Source organism: Netta rufina (genome assembly GCF_964035555.1).
Source record: "Netta rufina genome assembly, chromosome: 18".
Taxonomy (NCBI): domain Eukaryota; kingdom Metazoa; phylum Chordata; class Aves; order Anseriformes; family Anatidae; genus Netta; species Netta rufina.
The window spans coordinates 3,992,091-4,017,371 of record NC_140142.1 but is presented as its reverse complement, the minus strand read 5'-3'; the positions used below and the strand labels follow the sequence as shown (position 1 = coordinate 4,017,371).

The following is a 25,281-nucleotide window of genomic DNA, read 5'->3' as shown; positions in this document are numbered from 1 at the left end:
CTGTTATTTCTGGTCATGAGGTCCTGTACAAGGAAGACAAAGGCAGTGATAATGTGCCACAGACATATCGGAGTAAAAACCTTTCCATTTTCTCATTTAAAATCACCAAAAAATTGCCCATTTCCAGGCAGATATTTTGAAGCTCTCTTTCACTGATTCTGCCTGAGATTTCCTCTGGGACCAGGGGATCCTCTGTGGGCAATGGAAGAATCAGTTCTGTTCTACAGCCAGAGGGAGTAGCATGGTAGAAACATGGTAGGAACATGGTAGGAACATGGGGTAGTCTCAGATTAACTTTACTGCTGATATCAAAGAGATTTCCCCAGTTTTGCTCCTAGTTCACCCAACTGCAGAGCAGAGGTATGGAGGTTTAGATATATAATTATTTGTTTTGTATTACTGGTTCTAGCTGCCCCACCACACTGGAAAACTGTTCCAGGCATAAATCCTGGGCATTCTGCTGCACTCCAAGTAAAACCTTGTGGATCCTCAGAGGCAAAGAGACTGTCTCTTCAGTGCAGAGTGTCAGAGACAACAGCCAGCCTCTCCATCAGTGCTGGTCTCAGCTGCCCTGTGAGAGCTGCAGGAAAGTTGTACTCAGTTGTTCATGTGAAAAGGACCTGAACACGGCTGAGGGCAGAAGAATCCAGGATCAAATTGCACATCCCCACACCCCTCACCTTGTCCCTGTACTCCATTTTCCCCAAGCACACCGAGGGCTCACGCCATGGGCATGTGAAACCCCCATCCCCAGCCAGCCCGGGAACAAGACCAGCAGCAGCACGGCCAGCTGGAGAAGCCAGGAGGAATGCCAGCGTGCTGCTGCCAGGGGAGGCAAGGCCAGGGAGGGACAGACGGACACTCAGCAGACCCTCCTGTGCTGCAGCTCTGCCTGCAGAGGAGTCATGTCCTGCTCTTTGCAAATAATCTGTGATCACCTCAAACTGAGACCTCCCAAAGACAGAGCACTGGGCATTGGAGGGTTTGCAGCTCCTAAAGATCAGCTAGGATAAAACATCAGAGGACCACAATGATGATGTTGGTGTAGTCTGTGGGCTGAGGTGTAGGAAGGGACTTTATGAAGTTCATTGATGAAATATTGATCCCTCACTGCAATGCTCTAGCAGTCTCAGTCTGCAGTACAAACCTGACCACCTATTACCATGAAACCAGCCTCCACTCTACCGCAGGTATCTGCAAGCACAGGCTACAGAAAATGTCTTGCCTTTCAGGTAGCCCCTGCCTTGGTCTTCCTCTTGAAATATGCAATCATAAATGCTATTCTCTACAGCATTTTTACTCCTTTCTGGAGAAACAGAGAGACCCACCCTGCCAGATGCTATCAGCTGTCGCATGTGCCAGCTGTAGAAGACCCCTCTGGCAACCCCACCTGCAGTGCCCTGCTGCCAGAGCCTCCCGGTGTCAAGAGCCTGCAGATGTGTCCTGCCACACGCTGCCCTCTGTTGTTGCGCTCCTCAGTGCCTCCAAGCCCTCTCTCCTTCTCTCCTCTGTGTGTGCCAGCTGCGGTCAGAGCCCCCAGCCCTGCTGCGCTGTGCAGAGGAGCTGCTCCTGGGCACAGCTGTCTGTCTGCAGCGCTTGCCAGGAGCTCCCCTTGGGCCCAGGAGCCCGGCCCAGCTCAGCAGCACAGCACCCGACCATGGCATCGCTTGCTCTGTGCCCTTGGGCTCCCTCGAGGTGTCCCCAGGGCCTCAGGGCTGACAGCTCCCCAAGGCAGCAGGGTCTCTGCTGGGGTGTGGTGGTTGAATTAGACTGAAGGCATCACCGACTGCTTCTCTCTGTAGATGTCAGAGACTGATTTTTTAAAGTGTGATTTGTGCTGTTGGACTGTGGTTGTCAAATATGAGTACAAATGTTTCCCTCCCTTAACCCCTATTCTGTTCCCACTGCATGGCAGGACACCTCAGCCACGACTGACAGGGATCATTTCACCCCTCTGAATGTGTCCTAACAAGAGAGGGGGGAACTGAATGCTCTAAAAGGTTTTCCAAGAAGGGAATTGGACACTAAGACACCATTTGTTGATTTTTCCCAGTAATCCACATGGAAGATCCTCTACCCATACACAAATCTCTTCTTCCTCTCTCACATGACCAGCATGGAGACTGGGACGTGGAACAGCCTCAACACTGTGCTGGTGCCTGCCACCAAACACCTGCAGATGCCATGCTTCCTTCTGGGGACCATGCCCTACGGTCAGCCCTGGGCTGTATGCCATCCCCGTTCTCTGCAAGGCTCGAGAAGTGGAAGGCCTGACTCCAGAAGGCAGCTGTACCTGAACCAGGGGAATTTCTCTCATGTACAGAAGTTATTTCTTCTCCTCCCAGCTATTCTTCTGTGGCCCCAGTGTCATAGAAACCTCTTGTACGGTTTTGCCCCATTGCTGGAGCTGTCCTGCAGTGCCACGGTGATACTCATGGTCTTTGATTTCATAATCTACATTTTGGATCCAATCTTCCTCTTCCCTCTCATGCAGTTTTCAGGTGTGTGTGTGTCCTGTGTTGGCAGGCCCAAAGCCTTATCCACCTGCTCTTCTGTCCACACAAGTGTCACTGTTTTCTATGATACTGCCATCACTGTCTGTGTGAAGCCCATGACAGCCCTCCTCAGAGATTTTAATGAAACCCTTTGCCATCATCGTCCCGGTCACTCCTCAGGTTACCTTAGAGGTGGTGTGGTAAGGATGAGAGAGGTGCTGGTGGAATTGCAGATGTTGTTATAAGACCTCTCTCAAAGACCATGGAAAACCAAAAATAGGAGAGATGTTGCTCAGGATTTGGAAAAGGCAGAGGTAAAAGGCATCTTCTACAAGAAGGGTAAACAGAAAGATGATTAAGACTAACTAAGGATTGATGAAAATGCCAGCCTTTTAAGCCTAGCTCTCTAACCAAACCTAAATTAAAACCCTCAAAACTTGTCCTTATCCCAGACCTTGAGAAGGCACCTTGAACAGAATGTTAGTCCCTCACTTGAAGCCTTTGCCATTCCCTTAACCCTGGAGGGTGACCTCTACTTCCTAAACATTAACCTGATCATCTAACCCTCAAAGCCCTCCACCATGCACACAGCACATCTCAGCTTCAACCCCACTCCTACACCTAACTTCAGCTTCTTGTCCCCTTGGGGTAGGGCAGGGACTGTGAGGTCCTGCAGCAGTCCCATGGCATTGAAAGAGGCATGTGAGGTGACAGGTATGTGATCAGATCAGAGGTCACAAGGAGGAGCTGGCTGGGAATACTGGGATGGGATCAGGTGTGCCTCAGGATGTGCTGGGCATGCAGGAGGCACATGGCTGTGAAGGAGGCTGGGAGGTCACTTCTGTCCGTGGAGCTGACGGACCTGCAGGAGGAATGGGGTACAGTTAGGGACCATAAAGGCCAGAAGCATGCACAAGGCATTGAAGATGATGGTGAGGCACCTTCTGTTCTAGTCAGGTGAGAGACCACAGGAAGGCTGATGGCATGGGAGTCATGCTTGAGGTATAGCTCGTGAGACCATAGAATCAGAGAATGGCTCCTGTTGGAAGGGACCTTAGAGGCATCTAGTTCCAAGCCCCGGTCCATGGACGCCATAAGCAGGGATGCCCCCCTTGAGATCAGGTAGCCCAGGGCCTCATCTAACATGCTCTTGATCAGTTCCAAGGATGGGGCATACCTAAGGTCTCTCAGCAACCTGTTCCAGTGCTTCAACAGCCTCTGGGTGAAGAGTTTCCTCCTAATCTCTAGTCTAAATCTCCAGTCTTTTACTTTAAAAACATTTCCCTCTTGTCCTGTCATACGACTGAGCAAAGAGTCACTCTCCATCTTTTCTAGAAGCCTCCTTTGAGTTCTGAAAGGCCACAAAGAGGTCACCCTGGAGCCTTCTCTTCTGTAGAATGATCAGCCACCAAGTATGATGGAGAGAGGCTTGGCAACTACATCAGCCAGTTCCCTCAGGACCCTGGGATGCATGTTATCAGGCCCCATAGACATGTACCTGTTTAGTGTCATCAGGTGGTCTTGGATCTGCTCTTAACTCCCACCAGGTTGGACTTTGCACCCCCAGCCTCCATCTACAGGTTCAGGGAAATGAAAGACTTGGGAAACCTGACTGGCAGGGAAGATTGAAGAAAAGACGTTGTTGAGTCCCTCAGCCTTCTCCATATCTGTCATTACCAGTGCACCCCTCTCAACCATCAGAGGGGGTACACTCTCCTTGGCCATTCTTTTCTGAGCAGTGTATCTGTAGAATCCTTTCCCATTATTCCTTGCATCCCTTGAGAAGATCAGTTCCATCTGTTCCTTAACTTTCCTTATTCCATCTCTGCATATCCAAAACAGAACCGTGCATGAGAAAAAAATAAAAATAAAAAAATAAAAGCCATTTGGGAAACAAAACTTGTAGGTAGGAAGTGCAGTTTTGTGGCAGTGCAGAACTGATGGGCACATTGTGCAGGATGCTCCTAAGGATCTTTGTGTCCTTTTCTCTTCTAACTACCATGCCAATACTGTCTCAGGAATGGAGGAGCCAACAGAGGTGAGACAGATACTCTGCGATCATGAATGTCATCAGAAGGCTGATCCCAATAAGATATGGAGAGGTCAAGAGCAGCCTGGACAAGAGAGATGTGATATGTCGGGGTGGGAAGAAGAGCTTGGCCAACAGAAACTTATGATTTCATAGAAGTAAGAGGGTTTATGTAATGTGGATGCTGTGGTAACACTGACTTAAACTAGTCACATATGGCCCTTACCTTACATGAGCCAGTAATTTTAATGCCTAAACCTAAATGCTACTACAATACTCTGAAAGGAATCTTTTTTTTTTTTTTCTTTCTTTTTTTTTTTTTTTCTCTTGCTAAACCTAATGCCTTCCCTTAACAGTAATATGAAAACTCTCTGTTTAACCCTAGACTCCTTGGCAGACGTAAAAAAACCCTAAACCGTAGAGCTTGTCCATACCTTAACCACAGACACGACACCACAAGCAGAACAACACACACTCCCACTAAAACTTTGCTTAGTCTCTAATCCAGAAAGATAAAAACAGGTACCTAGGGGGCTAGAGAGAAGTCAGCTCTGCCTCAGGATCTCCTGCCTCTGCAGGAGCAATGTGACTGTGGCAGGGACTGTGAGGCCACTTCTGTCTCTGCACTTGATAGGGCAGCAGCAGGAACGTGTCACGCAAAGGGACTGTGAGGTCACCTGTGTCTGTAGGTGGCAGGTCACCTTTGACTTCTCAGCACTCCTACTACTCTGTTTTCTATTCTGTACTCTAGCACTCCTATACATCTGTATTTAGTAAAAGAGTTCAAGGATGAGAAGAGCATGTATTGAGAGGAAGGCCATGAAAAGCCAACAGGAGAAGGGCCATTTTCTCCCCTGCAGGGGACTGACCCTGGGCAAGGCCCAGCTTGGGAAGCAGCCATATGGGACATTCATCCCCAAAAGATCCTATGCCCCATGAGCACCCAGTGTTCACCAGGTTTGAAGATACTGTAGAGAAGTTCTCAGAAACACTGCCAGGCACTGCAGAGTGATAGGTTCACTGAAAGTGGAGGGGACCTCCAAAGCCCATGTAGCCATCCACACTAGCCAAGCATGGACACCTACACCAGGCAGTCCAGGCCCATTTCCAGATGGGCTTTTGTATCTCCAGTGATGGAAACTCCCGTACTTTTGGGGAAACACGATTCAGTGCATTTTGCACTTTCATTCCCATAGTTGGAAGGGGATGGATTCCCAAAGTGCGGCAAGCTGATGGGTTGTATCCTAGTTATTTGAAGTTTCCTGTTCTTGAGTCTTGCAACCTGAATTTTCCACAGATGTCCCAGGATGGTAAACGGATGCTCAGCTGTCTACTAGGAAGAAAGGAGAGTATCTTGGGTTCCCAATGGCCATTTCAGCTTTAGGTCAATTTCTGAAATTCACTGAAGAAGGGGTGTTGTCTTTGAAGAGGTTTTATGTGCTGGACTGGGCTGTAGTTGCAGGGGTAAAGACCACTGCCAGCAGTAGAGGTACCCTTGAACTCCATCTGGCTGCACCTGAATCCCTCAAAAGGCTCCGGTCTCCTGAAAGCCCTTTCTGATAGCTGCAAATCCAGGGAAGTACTTCAAATACAACCGTGTCTCTGGTGGTTTTCCCTGATTGCTTATGGTCAGACAGCAAAGTTCTGTGTCAATACCCAGTAATGTCATCAGTACTTAACTAATAGAGCAACTACGCATCACTTCAAATGATTTAATCCCTTCCATGGAATGTCACATGATGTAGTTTCTACCATGAAGAAATGTGAATTTTCAGGATGTATTTTCATCGCAGGAGAAGAAATACTGGTGTTCATCTGTAGTTGCATTGTCCTCTCATAGTCTGTCACGATGTGCTCCCTCATCTTCCAGGCACATCCACAAGTTTTGATTAAACAGACAATGCTGGATGTAGCTTTTCCAGCTGCTTGTCTGCACCCATGCACTTCCCATGGTTCTGGTTTTCCCTCCTCTTACTCTTTGATCATTCACACTGCTCTCACCAACACAGTTGCTGCTTTGAGCATGAGGTAGAAGCAGCCCAGCTTGCCCATCTATCAGCAGCCTGTATTTTTTTTCCTTAGCAAGAGCCTCATCCTTTATCATTGAAATAATATGGTATGGATCAATGCTAATACTATTATTCATAATTTCATATCTATCAGTATAAAATACTTCTTGTATATTCAATCTTTTGGGAAGGTAAACCTCAGAGAAGGAATAGAAGATGAGGCTTTTTTTTTTAATTTTTATTTTATTTTATTTTATTTTATTTTTATTTTATTTTATTTTATTTTATTTTATTTTATTTTATTTTATTTTATTTTATTTTATTTTATTTATTTTAAATTGTTGCCTGTTTTCAGTTTATTTGGTTGGAAATAGGAAAAACCCATCTGCACCTGTGTACAGCCGCATCTCTTAGGAAAGCAGGTAGGAGCTGCTGCAAAGGGGCTGTAACATCCAGCTGCAGCCTTGAGTGAAGTCTGGTGTAAGGAAATGACAAGCAAGCACCAGGTGGCCATTGAGAGAAATGGTAGGGCTGGTGGTGAGGAGCAAGGTTGTCCATGCAGTGTCAGACCTCCAGAGTCTGCTTTTCCTCCCCACACACATCTCCGAGGGAGAGAATCTGGATCAATATCAATTAGGGAATAATGCTCCCCCCAAAAAGTCAACTCAAAGCATCCTTTAAGATGAGACAAGATTTTTATTATGTGCTCTTCCTCCTTAACTACACCATGAAAGCTCTACAATTAGCTCTACAAGTCTTGAAGCCGTGAATAAAACTATAGAGGGGATGTTAGGAGTTTCTGCATTTTAATGAGTTCCATGGAGCATTTTGGTGCTGAGTCTATGAAGTTCAGGTACTGAGAGGGGAATGATGCAACTGCTAGAGAAAGTAAACTCAGGAGGACAAGTTGAAGTGACTTGGAGTATTAATGAGTCCCACTGAGGGCTGTTACTAACAAAGCCTCCCCAGGGACTTGTTAGGGCGGATAATTGGAGGCCATGACTACAGACAGGCAAAACACTGTGCTGAGAAAAGTTTTGGTTCGCTTTGATGAAGCAGAAGGGCCAAGGCCTGCCACCGGCTACTGGAGGGGAGATCCTGTACCCCATGTCTGGCTCTGGGCTTTTCCTGGGTATCTGTGGGATGTGGTGGGCAGTGTGATGCCACGAGAGAAACACTGGTAAGACACCTCCCAGCCTCTTCACAGGGTAGCAAGGAAGCAATGATGGCCCATCACAATGAGTATAATGTGTCTCCTCATAAGCTCTAGACAAAGGGACAAAAATGTCCGGGCTGTCGTGTCCTTCCATTCTTGCAAACACCCACCTCTTTTTCCTCTACGCTGTATCACACTTAGTCCTATTTCCTTGAAGTCTACAGACACCTATCCCATTTCACCACCTTGCTTTCATCCTGGCGTTTCCATCATTTCACCAGTGTCTCATCAACACTCACCAGCTGTTCCTTGAAACACAAAGTTAGGGTCTGAGCACATACACTCTTTGGGTGACCTTGGGCACCACAGCACAGACCCTTTGAGGGATATTTCTTCCTCCTCGTGACAAGAGCCAACCTTCCATGGTGCACTTTGTGGCAGTTTTTTCTCTCCTGCTCTTTCCTATTACCACAGAAAGCTCCATCAGGGTGGAAATCCCTCCTGAAGTAGGCATCCCAACCCAGCAGGCTCCCTGCGACCTGTCAACCAAGCAGACCCAAGTCACCTCAGCAGCAGCTTCCAAGCCACGGGCCTGCTGCTGGCCTTGCAGCTTCTTGGCTAGACACAGCCAAGCCTTGTGCCTGCTGCTGTGCAGTCATGAACTCAAGCAGAAGGGACAGGACAACCCATGTTGGGGCCTTCTTTCTGTCTGGGTCCTCCTGGGTCTTGAGGCAGAGGGGATCCCCCAGTCAGCATGCCAAGCAGGTGCCTTCTGCTGGCCTAGCAGGGCCACTGCCAGCTGTCAGCCCAAAAGTGCAGCTCCCAGGGAGAAGTCAAGGCCGACCTGCCAAATCCAGAAACAAGTGACCTCCCAGTCCCTTTCTGTGACGGGTTCCTGCTGCTGCCCTATCAAGTGCAGAGACAGAAGTGACCTCTGCCCTTGTGAGGCCCCACTTGGAGTGATGCATCCACGACTGGGGCCCCCAGCACTAGAAGGATGTGCATCTGTTAGAATAGGTCCAGAAGAGGGCCACAAAATGATCGAGGGGCTGAAGCACATCTCCTATGAAGAAAGGGTGAGAGAGCTGGGGCTGTTCAGCCTGGAGAAAAGAAGGCTCCGGGGTGACCTCTTTGTGGCCTTTCAGTACTTAAAGGGGGTGTATAAAAAGACGGAGAGTGACTCTTTGCTCAATCAGATAATGACAGGACAAGGGGGAATGGTTTTAAGCTAAATGAGGAGAGATTTAGACTACTGGTGAGGAGAAAAATTCTTCAATTAGTGGATAGTGAGGCACTGGAACAGGTTGCCAAGAGACCTTAGAGGTGCCCCATCCCTGGAGCTGATCAAGAGCAGGTTAGGTGATGCCCTGGGCAACCTGATCTCATGGGGGGCATCCCTGCTTGTAGCCAGGGGGTTGGAACTAGATGATCTTTAAGGTCCCTTCCAGCAGGAGCCATTCTCTGATTCTATGGTCTCACTATCTCTACCTCAAGCATGACTCCCATCCCATCAGTTTTCCTGTGGTCTCTCACCTGACCAGAACAGAAGGTGCCTCACCATCATCTTCAATACTTTGAACATGCTTCTGCCCTTTATGGTTCCTATCTGTGCCACATTCCTCCTGTTGGTCCATCAGCTCCACGGACAGAAGTGACCTCCCAGCCTCCTTCACAGCCACATGCCTCCTGCAGGCCCAGCACATCCTGAGGCACACCTGACCTCATCCCAGCATTCCCAGCCAGCTCCTCCTTGTGGCCTCGGATCTGATCACATACCTGTCACCTCACATGCCTCTTCCAATGCCATGGGACTGCTGCAGGACCTCACAGTCCCTGCCCTGCCCCAAGCGGACAAGAAGCTGAAGTTAGGGATAGAAGTGGGGTTGAGATGTGCTGTGTGCATGGTGGAGGGCTTTGAGGGTTAGATGATCAGGTTAATGTTTAGGAAGTAGAGGTCACCCTCCAGGGTTAAGGGAATGGCAAAGGCTTCAAGTGAGGGACTAACATTCTGTTCAAGGTGCCTTCTCAAGGTCTGGGATAAGGACAAGTTTTGAGGTTTTTAATTTAGATTTGATCTGAGGTGTAGATTCCATAATAGCATTTTAATCCTTAGTTAGTCTTAATCATCTTTCTGTTTAACCTTCTTGCAGAAGATGCGCACTGGCAGATTTCAGCCCAAAAGTGCAGATCCCAGGTCTATGTCAAGAGTGACCTGCCACCTCCAGACACAAGTGACCTCACAGTCCCTTTCTGTGAGATATTCCTGCTGCTGCTCTATGAAGTGCAGAGACAGAAGTGACCTCACAGTCCCTACCACGGTCACATTCCCCCTGATGGGGCAGGAGATCCTGAGGCAGAGCTGAGCTCTCAGAGCACTCCCACCCATCTCCTCTTTGTGGCCCACAAGCTGATCAGATCCGTGGCCCCTCACATTCATCTTTGTATGCCACGTGACTGCAGAGCAATCTCATGGTTCCTACCCTTCCTTATGGGCCAAGCACCTTAAGTGCTTAAGATAAGGGTTAGGAAAAAGGCTGAATGTGACTAAGTGAATGCAAAGGTATCAGGGCTTTGGGTGTTAGGCATTCATGCATGGGGTTCGGGACTAGGGCTCAGCTTTCTGTGATAGAGATTGGACTGTGCACTTAGTCACATGATCTGAACTTTTGGGTAGACCTGTGCGGTGTCAAGAGTTGGACTTGATGATCCTTAAGGGTCCCTTCCAACTCAGGATATTCTATGATTCTATGATCAAATATTTATTGGGAGGGTTTGATGTTTGGCTTGTAGTGTCAGGTCTGTGGTTAGGGTATGTACAAGTTCTTTGGTTTAGGATTTTGTTTAGGTCTGCAAGAAATCTAGGGCTAAATAGAGTGTGTTAATTGTAGCGTTAAGGGCAGGGATCAGGGTGAAGAAGAGAGTAAGGGTGATGTAATGGGGCTGTGGAGTAGTTTTGGCTTCAAGGGATCTTGTGGTCAAATATTAGAGCAGTGGATTCCTGTCAGGGTGTGGAGTAGCATTTAGCTCTGTGGATTAACGTTACAGGTTAAAATAGGGCAAGGGCCTCACATGACTGCTTTAAGTCTGCTTTATGGTAGGATCAACATTACCTGAACATTCTTACCTCTGCAAAATCATTAGCTTCTGCTGTCCACGCTCCTTTGCCCTCCCACAAATCTCACATCTCTGTTGGCCAGGCTTCTCCTGACTTCCCCATATCAGTCATCTTCTTAGGGGAAGTTTGGAGAACCAGCATGGAGAAGGAGAGAAACATCTGTAGGAGCACTCTGCACAATGTGCCCAGCAGTTCTGCAACACCACAGAAGCAGGCCTGAAGGATGAGTTTAGGCAAAAACAGATACCTCTGACAAGACAACACCTATTCAAGACCTATTCCTCTATGGGGCCTACCAGGTACTTAGAAAGAGGGGATTTCACAATCTGTGTGCAGAGCTGGTGCATCTGCCGGCCTGTCATGAAGACCGGCAGATGTGAGCCTAAAGGCACAGATCCCAGCCAGGAGTCAAGGGTTGAGCTGTCGGCTACTTCAGAAAGAAGTCAACTCCCAGCCACTTAACAGCCATTAGCTTCCTACTGGGCTGACAGCTTCTGAGGCACCTCTGCCATCATAATACCAGACCTACAAAACACCCCCTTTTTGGGCCAGGACCTGCCCAGGTAGAAGTGAGCTGGTTTTCATCCTTCAAGCCTGCTGGGCTCCCAGCCTCTCTGACACTCAGAAGCCAGTCCTGTGCCAGTCCTGTGAGGTGCTAGGGCAGGAGGGACCTTGCAGGCAATGTTCCAGCCCCATGCCTGTTGGTGGTCTCTCAGCTCCTTGGGCACAGTGAAGAACTTGTTTGTATCCAGAAGCCATGAGCCTGAAGCTGGCCTAGAAGACACTCAGGGGAAGCGCCCGCCCAGCACCAACCCTAGCCCCAGCCCCAGCCCCAGCCCCAGCTGGTGGTGCTCCTCTGCAGAGCGAGGGGGCTGTGGTGCCCGGGGCACAGGGGCACTCTGCAGGGCTGTGCTGGGCAGGCTGGGAGGCAGACCCAGCTCAGGGGGTCACTGCCATTGCCCCAGGGCTGCAAGGAATCACTCGCCAGGCTCCTTTGATGGGGCTTTTGTGTGCTGTGGGGCTGCAGAGTTCTCCCCTGCCTGCTCACACCAGATTGAGCACTTCAGCTCTGCTCAGTCCACCTCGGACAGGCTCATGCTCTGCAGGCTACATTCATTTCTGGCCCCTGGGCTCACAAATCCCCATCAATGAGCCTTGCGAGAGATCTGTTGCAGCCCTGGGGCAATGGCAGTGACATTTCCTTGTTTCTCACATCCTTCACCCAAGCCTTTCTCCTGACCCTCCCCACTGCCCAGCACTGCCTCTCAGGTGGCACTCGGTGACCCTTCAGAAGGGCCTTTGGGCTTCCTCAATTGTCCTGGTGCTTATTATCACCTTCCTGGCTCCTTCCCAAGCTTAGAGGGAGCCTTCTTGTCCATCAGGGGCACTGCACTGGTTCTGGCTTGGACAAAGTTACTGTCTGCAGACCACCCCCTGTGGTGCTGTGTTTCTGATACGTGACCAGAGCAGTGTTGGTCACCCATGGCTGTAGTCTCTGTCCCTGAGCAGTGCTGGCACAGCGTCAAGGCCTTCTCTGCTTCTCACTCTACCCCAGGAGTTAGTTGGCTGCAGGTGGGCAAGAGGCTGGGAGGGGAACCTGCAGTGACAGCTGGCCCAGCCTGAGCAGTCTGAGCTGCCCATGCACTCCTCAGATTCACCTTGTTTGTTACCTGAAACGACCTTGCACAGTCATTTTATGAGGTTCTAACCACTACCCACTGAGCACCCTGTCCCTGGAGATCCTCTGACATCTCCTGGAAGCTCTCCAGGCTGGCTTCGGCCATCAGCCCCACTGCAGGGGGTGCAGTCTCATGCTGATGAGTCCAACACCAGTTGTCATCTGCTTGGGCAAGTGCCCCCATAAAGGGAGCTCTTAGTGCTGCCCTTGTTTCCCCACAAACCACCCTGGGACTTTCATCCTGAGTCCTGCATTCCATGAAGATCCCCAGAAAACAGAAGAGCAGGGAGCAACCTCTTAGCTCTATTCCCAATAGCACATTTGAAAGAGGTGTCCAGACTTCTGGGTTTGCCCTGAGCAAGACCCTTTTATTACTGTGGTGCTAGCAGGGAGACAGATGTGACTCGGGGCTGCACAGTGCCTGCTGCTGCCTGCAGCCACAGGGATGCCACTGCAGGGACAACAAGACTGTCACCAAAGTACATGAGATCTGATGGCTTATCCATAAAAAAGAGCACAGGATAAAAATGTGGAGACCTAAAGAGAGCAGCAGGGAAAAGGCCACATCATGCTGCTGGCCATGGCCATGGCTCCAGAGAAGTAGCAGCCCCAACCCAAAGGCTGCAGAGAGGCAGAGCCCAGCGGGCAGTGAGGGTCAGCCCCGAGGGCCACCATGGGCTGCTCCTGCATGTGTCAGCTGGGCTCTTGGCCCTGAGCCCCTCCTGCGTGCTGGGGCTGCTCCCCCAGCTCCAGAGAAGATGGGAAGAGAGGGATACTGAGACCATTGAATTTATTCTGTCTTCTTTATTGTCTATACCTACAGAGGAAGCCTAGTTCAATAGGTGGAATGGAAGATGTAGTCAAAGTAAAAAAATTACTAAATAAATTAAAGCAATATCAAAAGTTATGAAAATAATAAATAATAATAAAAAAAATGATATGAAAATCTCTTATGTCAGTTTCTCAAATAGAATTGTAGCGTTTAGAGGATTATTATTATTATTACAATATGATAATAATACTAAGTATAAAAATGGTATGATACAAATCACAGTAATGTTAACAACACTGATGCTTAAGAAGCACATAGAGAAACAATTTCCTCACTGCAACCTGGAGCTCCTGGTTCCTCATGCTGTAGATGAGGGGGTTCACTGCTGGAGGTACCACTGAGTACAAAAGTGACACCACCAAGTCCAGAGATGAGGAAGAGATGGAAGCAGGCTTCAGGTAGGCAAACATGGAAGTGCTGAGAAAGAGGAAGACCATGGCCAGGTGTGGGAGGCACGTGGAAAAGGCTTTGTGCCTGCCCTGCTCAGAGGGTATCCTCAGCACTGTCCTGAAGATCTCCACATAAGACAACACAATGAAAACAAAAGAACCAAAGGCTAAAGAAAAACTAAACACAAGTGCCCAAACTTCCCTGAGGTAGGCATCTGAGCAGGAGAGCTTGAGGATCTGGGGAATCTCACAGAAGAACTGGTCCACAGCATTTCCATGGCAGAGGGGCAGGGAAAATGTAGTGGCTGTGTGCAGGACAGCATTGAGAAAGCCACTGCCCCAGGCAGCTGCTGCCATCTGGGCACAAGCTCTGCTGCCCAGGAGGCTCCCGTAGTGCAGGGGCTTGCAGATGGCAACGTAGCGGTCATAGGCCATCACAGTGAGAAGGGAAAATTCTGAGCCAAAGAAGAAGACAAAAAAGAGAACTTGAGCAGCACATCCTTGATAGGAGATGTCTCTGGTGTCCCAGAGGGCATTGGCCATGGCTTTGGGCAGAGTGGTGGAGATGCAGCCCAGGTCGAGGAGGGCGAGGCTGAGCAGGAAGAAGTACATGGGGGTGTGGAGGCGGTGGTCGCAGGCTACGGCACTGAGGATGAGGCCGTTGCCCAGGAGGGCAGCCAGGTAGATGCCCAGGAAGAGCGTGAAGTGCAGGAGCTGCAGCTCGCGCGTGTCTGCGAATGCCAGCAGGAGGAACTCACTCACAGAGCTGCTGTTCATCATTCTCTAACCTAGAAAATGGCTGTATGTTGAAGAGGAGAAGGCAGAGCAAAGTTAGAACAGACTACTTAAACTAAAACCTATTACAAGCCTAAGAACACCCCCAGCCCAAGCCCCTCTTTTTGCAGCAGAACCTCAAAGACTCTCAAAGCCTACTGCATTTCCCACTGCCCTCACAGAAACAAGACCCAGCAGGAGACCCTTCCAGGACCTGCAGCTGCATGGCCCTGCAGCCAGACCCTTACCTTGTCAAGGGCTGTGCAGGTTTCTCCTGCAGGCAGCTCTCAGAATCATCCCACTGCCAACTGCCTTCAGCCCCTCTCTCCTTTTCTTCTCTCTATGTCTGTGCCTCTGTGTCTCTTTCCTGCTGCGCTGTGCAGAGGAGCTGCTCCTGGCCACAGCTGTCTCTCTGCACCACGGCCCTCTTGCCACGAGCTCTCTCTGTCCCATGATCCCGGCCCAGCTCAGCAGCACAGCACCAGCCCAAGGCACTGCAATCACCCCTCTGGGGGCTTTGCTGTTGAGCCCACTAACCTAAGGCACTCAGAGACAATTGAAGACATCTCTGCTGAAGTCCAAGTCAGAGGCAAGTTTCCTGCAGTGTCCCCCTGAGGGCCAGCACTGACACAGCCTCCCTTGGAGCTCGTTAGAGCAGAACCCTGGAGGCAGTGAGGACAAGGAGACAAAGGCAATGTGAAGGTGACACTGAGGTGTAGGAAAACTGGATGTGTGTCACCAAGCACAAGGGCCTGGCCTTGACCCATGTTCCCTAGGAAGGAGATCCTTTCTCTTCCCAAATTGCTCAGGGCTCTTTGTGAAGCAGTAGGAAATGGGGATGTGCACAGCCAAGTGCAGGAGAATGGTATGACGCCTGCCTGGTTCATTGGTGGGGGCGAGGAGGCAATGAGGCCCTGGTGCTTTAACGATCAGCTGTCTCTCCATAGGCCTCAGTGGCAGAGACAACAGCCATAGCCATGGGCACAAAGACCTGGGTCCTGCTGAGACTCTGTCTTGTCACAGCCCTTAATCCTTTCCACAGCAGCCTTTCCTAAGGACTCTCATAGCTGCACCTCTTTCCCTGCTGGCTGCAGTCCCTTCTGTTGGTGGTCTCTTATAGATCTCAGCTGAGTCTGATAACTCAGATCTTCTTGGTGGCCATGCTCCTCTCCTCCTGGCCACTACTCACTCAGTAGGGTCCCAGCCTGTCCTGATGTGTGGGGTTACTCTTTCTCCGGTGCAGGACTGGGCTCTTCTCCTTGTAAATGCCAAGAGGTGTATGTAGGCAAAATCCTGTATTTTCTCCTTGTTCACCTACATTGATGCTCCATTCTGTTAACAGCTATTGTCTGCAGGCAAACAGTTCCACCTTCATGTGATTGTCCTGTCTCTGACAAGATCGCAGCATCGGGAGCTGTAAGAAAGTTTGGATAATACAGAAGTAACCAGCTGAATGGAATTGCAGCACAGAGTCACAGAAGGGTAGGGGATGGAAGGCTGCCAGGTCCTATCACTGGCCACCACTAAGAAGATTTTGGCACCATTCTCTTTACATTGTCCCCTCAGGTATTTGTAGAGGTTGATAAGATCCCTTCTCAATCTCCTCTTCTCTGGGCTAAACAGGCCCAGCGTGTTTAGTCTTTCCTCAGAGGACAGATGCTCAAATCCCTCAATCACCTTCCTGGCTCTATGCTGGACCCTCTCTAGACATTCTATGCCCCTCCTGTACTGGGGAGCCCCGAACTGCCCACACTATTCCAGGTGTGGCCTCACCAGATCTGCGTAAAGGGGGAGGATCACCTCTCTCAACCTGTTGTCCACACTCCTCTTGATTCAGGCTAGGAACCAATTGGATGGGATTGAGATGCTCCAATCCTTTAATCACCTTCCTTTGGCCCTTCTAATTTAGACCTGCACAACCCCATAACATTCAGGACACAGCTCCAGAGAAACTGAGAGCATGCATGAGAAGGAAGCACAGAAGAGGTGCAACCTGGCAGCCTTCCATCGCCTACCATTCTGTGACTCTGTGCTGCAATTCAATGCAGCTGGTTACTCCTGTATTATCCAAACTTTCCTGCAGCTCCTGATCCTGCTGTCTTGTCAGAGAGCGCACAATCACGCAAAGGCTGAACTGTCTGCCTGCACACGTGAACATCTGACATGATGTCGATGTAGAGCTTGGGAGCGTGGTTTAGTGATGGACTTGTCAGCACTAAGGTAAAGTTGCCTGACCTGGGTGACACGTCCCAGAGTAGTGTCAGGCACAATGCAATTCTTTTTGCCTTCTGCACCTATAGCACAGGAAGTAGGACTTTGCCCTACTCCATTGACTGGGCAGGTCTTTTCACTTTACTCAATTTAGGTTTGTGTGGCTGAAAGGGGCAATTTCCCAAAAGAGGCCAAGCTCATGGGTACAGCTACAGCCAATAAAGATATATTTTCTTTAGTTTTCATCCTGAGTTTGCCACAGAAGACCCAAGAGGACCATGGCTGTCCAGGTGTCTACTGCAATTCAAGCTGAATTTCTCAGATTCCAAATGGTCATTTCAACTTTTATTTTATTTTATTTTATTTTATTTTATTTTATTTTATTTTATTTTATTTTATTTATTTTATTTTATATTTTATTTTCTCCCAAGGAACCCCTGACATGTCTTAGAAAGGGTTTCATGTGCTGGGCTGGGCTGCAGTTACAGGGACAAAGACCACTGCTGGCAGTGGAGGTGTCAGACCTCCAGACTCTGCTTTTCCTCCTGATGCAGGTCTCCAAAAAAGTCACCGTGGATGAAGAACAATAGGAGAATGATGCTCCAAACTGAAATGCAACAACATTCAGCCTTTGAAATAAGAAAGTATTTTTATTATGTGCTTTGTGAAATCTTTTCCCTTAACTACGTCAGGTAAACTCTGCAATTTGCTGCACAAGGCGTGAAACCTTGAAGAAAACTATGGAGGAGATGTTAGGAATTTCTGCATTTTAATGAGTTCCATGGTGTATTGTAGTGCTGAGTCTATGAAGCTCAGGTACTGAGAGGAGAATGATGCAACTGCTAGAGAAAGTAAAGTCAGAAGGAAAAGTTGAAGTGACTTGGAGTATTAATGGGCCCCACTGAGGGCTGTTACTAACAAAGCCTCCTCAGGGCCTTGTTAGGGCAGATAGATAATTGGAGGCCGTGGTTACAGACAGGCAAAGCACTGTGCTGAGAAAAGTCTTGGTTGGTTTTAGTGAAGAAGAAGAGCCAAGGCCTGACCCCTGGAACTGTGAGAGGAGATCCTGCACCCCCAAGTCCAGCTCAAGGCTCTTGCTGGGGTCTGTGGGATGTGGTGAGCAGTGTGATGCCATGAGAAGAACACTGGTATGACATCTTCGAGGAGCTTCACAATGTTGCAAGGAATCTATGGGGCCTCATCAGAATGAATATAACATATCTCCTCCTAAGCTCTAGCCAAGAGGACAGAAAACTCAGGGCTGTTGGGCCTGCCATTTTTTCCAGCACCCTCTGCTTTCTCCTCTGCAGACTCTATCACATTCTGACTTATGTCCTTGAAGTCTGCAGAAACCCATCTCTGTCCACAACCTTCCTCTCATCCTTTGTTTCACCCATGTCTCGTCAACCCTCACCAGCTGTTCCTTGAAACACAAAGTCAGGGTCTGATCAGAGGGTGACTTCTGGCACCACAGTGCGACACTTTGAGGGACATTTCTTATTCTATCGTGCTAATGCGTATCTTCCAAGGTATACTCCAAAGAAGTTTTTTCTCTCCTGCTCTTTCCTACTACCAAAGGAAGCTCCATCAGGGTGGAAACTACTCCTGAAGTAGGCATCCCAACACAGCAGGCTCCTTGCAGCCTGTCGGCCAACCAGACACAAGTCACCTCAGCAGCAGCTTCCAATCCATGGGCCTGCTGCTGGCCTTGCAGCTTCTTGGCTACACACAGCCAAGCCTTGTGCCTGCTGCTGTGCAGTCATGGACTCAAGCAGAAGGGACAGGACAACCCATGTTGGGGCCTTCTTTCTGCCTGGGTCCTCCTGGCTCTGGAGGCAGAGGGGATCCCCCAGTCAGCATGCCAAGCAGGTGCCTTCTGCTGGCCTAGCAGGGCCACTGCCAGCTGTCAGCCCAAAAGTGCAGATCCCAGGGAGAAGTCAAGGCTGACCTGCCACCTCCAGACACCAGTGACCTCACAGTCCCTTTCTATGACACGTTCCTGCTGCTGCCCTATCACGTGCAGATGCAGAAGTGACTTTACAGTCACATTCCTTTTGCTGGGTCAGGACGTCCTGAGGTAGGGCTGACCTTTCTGTAGTCCTTTAGGGACTAGGGCTCACCATTCTAGGTTAGAGGATAAACACAGGTTTAATGGGAATCTTTGGTGTTCTTCTGTGCATATCAGGTCTGTCATAAGCGTATGGGCAAACCCTGTGGTTTAGGGAATTTTAAGGCCTGCCAACAACTTCTCTAGGGCTAAATAGTGCATTTTCATGTTAGTGTTTAGGGTAGGGATTGGGGTAAGCAGGAGTGTAAAGGTAAGGGAAAGGTAAGGGAAAGGGGCTATGGGCTGTGTTTTGCTTCAGTGCATACTTTGAGTAGTGGATTCCTCTCAGAGAGGTCGAGTAGTGTTTAGTATTTAGTAGCATTTAGTTTTAAGGATTAAAATTACTGGTTCAAATAAGGTGACGGCAATACATGACTGTTTTAAATCAGTGTTAGTGTAGCATCTAGCATCTACAGTCTCTTGTCCAAGCTGCTCCTGACTGTGCCATATTTTATTGGGATCAGCTTTCTGATGACATTTAACATCTCAGTGTATCTGTCTCACCTCTGTTGGCTACCCCATCCCTGAGAAGGAAGTAGCATTGTAGTCAGGAGGGAAAAGGACATATGGGTCTTTAGGAGCATCCTGCACAATGTGCCCATCAGCTTTGCACCTCCACAATATCATGCTTCCTACCTACAAGTTTTGTTTCCCAAGTGGCTTCTATGAAGCCAGGGTTCCTTTTCCCAGGCCCTCTTACATGTTTCAGTTTCGGGTGTGCAGGGATGGGATAAGAAAAGCAATGCACTGATGGAACTGATCTTCTCAAGGGATGCAAGGAATAATAGGAAGGGATTCTACAGATACACTGCTCAGAAAAGAAAGGCCAAGGAGAGTGTACTTCTTGTGATGGATGAGAAGGGTGAACTGGCAATGACAGACATGGAGAAGGCTGAGGGACTCAACAACATCTTTGCCTCAGTCTTCTCTGCCAGTCAGGCTTCCCAAGTCTTTCATTTCCCTGGACCCATGGATGGAGGCTGGGGGTGCAAAGTCCCACCCACTGTAAATGAAGAGCAGGTTTGAGACCACCTGCTGGAACTCCACAAGTACAAGTCTATGGCAGCTGATGACTTGCATCCCAGGGTCCTGAGGGAACTGGCTGATGCAGTTGGCAAGCCTCTCTCCATCATATTTGAAGATTCCTGTCAGTTGTGTGAAGTCCCTGGTGGCTTGAAAAAGGGAAATATCACTCCCATTTTGAAAAAGGGTAGAAAGGATAACCCAGGGAACTACTGAATGGTGAGCCTCAGCTCTGTGCCTGACAAGATCATGGAAAAGATCCTCCTGGAATCAGTGTCAAGGCACAAAGAGGTGATCCGAGACAACCAGAATGGCTTCACCAAAGGGTAAATGGTGCCTGGCCAATCTGGTGGCTTTCTACAATGGAGTGACCACATCAGACAACAAGGGAAGACCAATCAATGTCATCTACTTGGGCTTCTGTAAGACCATTGCCATGGTCCCACATGACATCCTGGTCTCCAAATTAGAGAGATAGGCATTTGATGGGTGAACCATTCAGTGGGTAAGGAGTTGGCCTGAAGGTCACACCCAGAGAGTGGTGCTCAATGGCTCTATGTCCAAGTGGAGGCTGGTGATGAGTCTTGTACCTCAGGGGTCTGTCCTCGGACCCGTATGGTTTAATATGTTTATTAGTGACATAGACAGTGGGGTCGAGTGCACCCTCAGCAAGTGTGCAGATGACACCAAGCTGAGAGGTGTAGTTGATGCAACAGAGGAAGGGATTCCTGTGCAAAGGGCCCTGGGCAACCTGATCTCGTAGGAGGCATCCCTGCTTACGGCCGGGGGGGTTGGAACTAGATGACCTTTAAGGTCCCTTCCAACAGGAGCCATTCTCTCATTCTATGGTCTCACAAACTATACCTCAAGCATGACTCCCATGCCATCAGCCTTCCTGTGTTCTCTCACCTGACTAGAACAGAAGGTGCCTCGCCATCATGTTCAATGCCATGTGCATGCTTCTGGCCATTACAGTCCCTATCTGTGCCACATTTCTGCAGCTGGTCCGTCAGCTGTACAGACAGAAGTGGCCTCCCAGCCTCCTTCACAGCCATGTGCCTCCTGCAGGCCCAGCACATCCTGAGGCACACCTGATCCCATCCCAGCATTCCCAGCCAGCTCCTCCTTGTGGCCTGTGATCTGATCACATACCTTCCACCGCACATGCCTCTTCCAATGCCATGGGACTGCTTCAGGACCTCACAGTCCCTGCCCTACCCCAAGCATAAAAGCCACACAAGGTAGGGGTAGGAGTGGGGTTGAAGCTGAGATGTGCTGTGTGCAGGGTGGAGGGCTTTGAGGGTTAGATGATCAGGTTAATGTTTAGGAATAAGAGGTCACATTCCAGGGTTAAAGGAATGGCAAGGGCTTCAAGGAATTGTTTGGTTTTGTGCCTAAGGAACCTGCTCAGGGTTTAGGATAAGGGCAAGCTTTGAGGACTTCAGTTTAGGTCTGGTTTGGGGCCTAAGGCTAAGGCTGGCACTTTTCTCCTTGGTTAGGCTTAATCATCCTTCTGCTTGCCCCTCTACTAGAAGATGGGTTTGACGTCTACCTTTTCCAAATCCTGAGGAAAGTCTTTGATCCATCTGTCCTTTCCAAGGTATTTGAGGTAGGTCTTATGACAATGTCAGCATCTCCACTAGCACCTCTCTCACCCTTCCCACACCACCACTAAGAAATCTGAGGATTCACCAGGGGATGATGAAGGTTTGGAAAGAGCTTGGTTAAGATCTGTGGGGTGGGCTGTTCTGTGCTTCACACAGAAAATGATGATTGTGCCATAGAAAAAAGTGACACTCATGAGGACAGAAGAGCAGGTGGATAAAGCTTTGGGCCTGCCAACACAGGGCACACACACATGAAATCTGCATGATTAGGAATTGGAAGATTGGATACAAATGCAAATTTTGAAAGCAAAACCAAGAGTATCACCGTGGCACTGCAGGACAGCTCCAGAAATGGAACAAAACCACAGAAGGTGTCTATGACACTGGGGCCACAGAACTGTAGCTGGGAGGAAGAGAAAGAATTCCTGTACATGAGAGAAATTCCCCTGGTTCAGGTACAGCTGCCTCCTGGAGTCAGACCTTCCACTTCTTGAGCCTTGCACAGAACAGGGGTGGCATACAGCCCAGGGCTGACCGTAGGACATGGCCCCCATCAGGAAGCACTGTGGTCATGCAGAAGGCGCAGCTGAGAGTGCTGCCACCTCTGTGAGAAACGGGGGTGCTGTCCCCAGCCAGGAAGCTGGCCAGCATCTTGTGCAGGGTGCTGGAGCTGTGCAAGGAGGACAACTCTCCCCCAGGAAGAAGGCCACGAGCATCTGCAGGTGTTTGGTGTCAGGCACCAGCATAGTGATGAGGGTGTTCCACATCCCAGTCACCGTGCTGGTCAATTAACAGGGGAAGAAGATATTTGTGTATGGGTAGAGGATCTCCCAGATGGACAGCTAGGGAAACTCAATGAATGGTGTCTTAGTGTCCTATTTCCTTCATGGAAACCTTTTACAGCATTCTGGTCCCCCCTCTTTTGTTAGAACACGTTCGGAGGGGTGAAATGATCCCTGCCTGTCATGGCTGATGTGTCCTGCAATACACTTTGAACAGAATAGGGGTTAAGGGAGGGAAACATTTGTACTCATGTTTGACAACGACAGTCCAACAGCACAAATCACACTTAAAAATCAGTCTCTGACATCTACAGAGAGAAGCAGTCAGTGATGCCTTCAGTCTTCTTCAACCACCACACCCCAGCAGAGACCCTGCTGCCTTGGGGAGCTGTCAGCCCTGAGGCCTTGGGGACACCTCGAGGGAGCCCAAGGGCACAGAGCAAGCCATGCCATGGTTGGGTGCTGTGCTGCTGAGCTGGGCCGGGCTCCTGGGCACAAGGGCAGCTCCTGGCAAGAGGCAGTGCTGCAGAGAGACAGCTGTGCCCAGGAGCAGCTCCTCTGCACAGCACAGCAGGGCTGGGGGCTCTGACCGCAGCTGGCACACAGAGAGGAGAGAAGGAGAGAGGGCTTGGAGGCACTGAGGAGCGCAACAACAGAGGGCAGCGTGTGGCAGGACACATCTGCAGGCTCCTGACACCGTGAGGCTCTGTCAGCAGGGCCATGCAGGTGGGGTTGCAAGAAGGGTCTTCTAAAGCTGGCACATCCGACAGCTGATAGCATCTGGCAGGGTGGGTCTCTCTGTTTCTCCAGAAAGGAGTAAAAAATGCTGTAGAGAATAGCATTTATGATTGCATATTTCAAGAGGAAGACCAAGGCAGGGGCTACCTGAAAGGCAAGACATTTTCTGTAGCCTGTGCTTGCAGATACCTGCGGTAGAATGGAGGCTGGTTTCATGGTAATAGGTGGTCAGGTTTGTACTGCAGACTGAGACTGCTAGAGCATTGCAGTGAGGGATCAATATTTCATCAATGAACTTCATAAAGTCCCTTCCCACACCTCAGCCCACAGACTGCACCAACATCATCCTTGTGGTCCTCACATGTTTTTTTCTAGCTGATATTAAGGAGCTACAAACCCTCCAATGGCCAGTGCCCTGTCTTTGAGAGTCTCTCCTTGCTTGAGATGAGCACAGATCACCTGCACTGAGCATGAACTGACTCCTCTGCAGGCAGAGCTGCAGCACAGGAGGGTCTGCTGAGTGTCCGTCTGTCCCTCCCTGGCCTTGCCTCCCCTGGCAGCAGCACGCTGGCATTCCTCCTGGCTTCTCCAGCTGGCCGTGCTGCTGCTGGTCTTGTTCCCAGGCTGGCTGGGGATGGGGGTTTCACATGCCCATGGCATGAGTCCTCGGTGTGCCTGGGGGAAAGGGAGTAGGGGGACAGGGTGAGGCATCTGGAGATGGACACTTTGAGCCTGGATTCCTCTGCTCTCAGCAGGGTCTTTGCTCTTTTCAATCAAACATGTGAGTAGAACTTTCCTGCAACACTTACAGGGCAGCTGAGACCGTACTTGATGGACAGACTGGCTGTCCTCCCTAAAGAACACTATGCACTAAAGTGACAGTCCCTTTTTCTCAGATAATGATCTACAAGGATTCACTTTCAGTCCAGCAGAAATAGCCAGGATCTGTGGCTCAGAAACATTCCTCAGGAGTGGTGGGACAGCTGAAAGAAACAAAACAAAACAAACAAATATGTATATATATATAAAACGCCTCCACAGCTCTGCTCTGTAGTTTGGTGGACAGTGAGCAACACTGGGGCAAAACATTTTCAGATCAGGAAGGAAGTGAAACCAACATTTCCCCATGTTCCTCTTCACCTCTTGCTGTAGGACAGGGCTGACTCCTGCAGTGCCCGTAGAAGAGGCCCCTGTTCCAACAGACTCCGTCAGGCAGAATGAATCAGGATGCATGAAAGGGATCTGCCAAATGTCTGCCAGAAAGTGTACAATATACGTGATGATTTTAAATGAGAAATTGAATTAATTTCCCTTTGATACATTTCTTGTACTTTATTACTCTCATCCTCTTCTTTGTTCAGGACCACATTTCAAAAAACACAGATGTCCAACAGAAGCACCATCACTGAGTTCCTCCTGCTGGCATTCGCAGACACGCGCGAGCTGCAGCTCCTGCACTTCGCGCTCTTCCTGGGCATCTACCTGGCTGCCCTCCTGGGCAACGGCCTCATCCTCAGCGCCGTAGCCTGCCACCACCGCCTCCACACCCCCATGTACTTCTTCCTCCTCAACCTCGCCCTCCTCGACCTTGGCTGCATCTCCACCACTCTGCCCAAAACCATGGCCAATGCCCTCTGGGACACCAGAGCCATCTCTTATCAAGGATGTGCTACAAAGGTCTTTTTCATTCTCTTCTTTATAGCAGCAGAATATTCCCTTCTCACTGTCATGGCCTATGACCGCTACATTGCCATCTGCAAGCCCCTGCACTACGGGAGCCTCGTGGGCAGCAGAGCTTGTGCCCAGATGGCAGCAGCTGCCTGGGGCAGTGGCTTTCTCAATGCTGTCCTGCACACGGCCAACACATTTTCCCTGCCCCTCTGCCAAGACAATGCTGTGGACCAATTCTTCTGTGAAGTCCCCCACATTCTCAAGCTTTCCTGCTCAGATTCCTATCTCAGAGAAGTTGGGGCAGTTCTGTTTAGCATTTTTTTATCATTTGGTTGTTCATTGTGTTGTCCTATGTGCAGATCTTCAGGGCAGTGCTGAGGATGCCCTCTGAGCAGGGCTGGCACAAAGCCTTTTCCACGTGCCTCCCTCACCTGGCTGTGGTCTCCCTCTTTGTCAGCACTGGCATATTTTCCTACTTGAAGCCCCCCTCCATTTTCTCACCATCCCTGGACCTGGTGGTGGCATTTCTGTGCTCGGTGGTGCCTCCAGCCCTGAACCCCCTCATCTACAGCATGAGGAACCAGGATCTCAAGGATGCAGTGAGGAAACTGTTTCCATACATGCTTCTTAAGCACCCATGGTGTGTTCAGAAGATGTATTCTTAA

The 25,281-nt window shown here is 49.6% G+C and overlaps 1 protein-coding gene and 1 pseudogene across 2 annotated transcripts; one reads left to right on the top strand and one right to left on the bottom strand.

Moving 5' to 3' along the window:
- Window positions 1–13,541: 13,541 nt before the first annotated feature.
- On the bottom strand, window positions 13,542–14,483 carry LOC311216253 (olfactory receptor 14J1-like; the record flags this gene model as incomplete). Its single annotated transcript, XM_084297795.1, has 1 exon — window positions 13,542–14,483. The coding sequence occupies one exon, from the start codon at window positions 14,481–14,483 to the stop codon at window positions 13,542–13,544; it is 942 nt and encodes a 313-aa protein (XP_084153921.1).
- Window positions 14,484–24,328: 9,845 nt separating this feature from the next.
- LOC311216252 (olfactory receptor 14A16-like) lies at window positions 24,329–25,281 on the top strand (annotated as a pseudogene). The gene has a single exon. The product of its transcript is annotated as an olfactory receptor 14A16-like (transcript).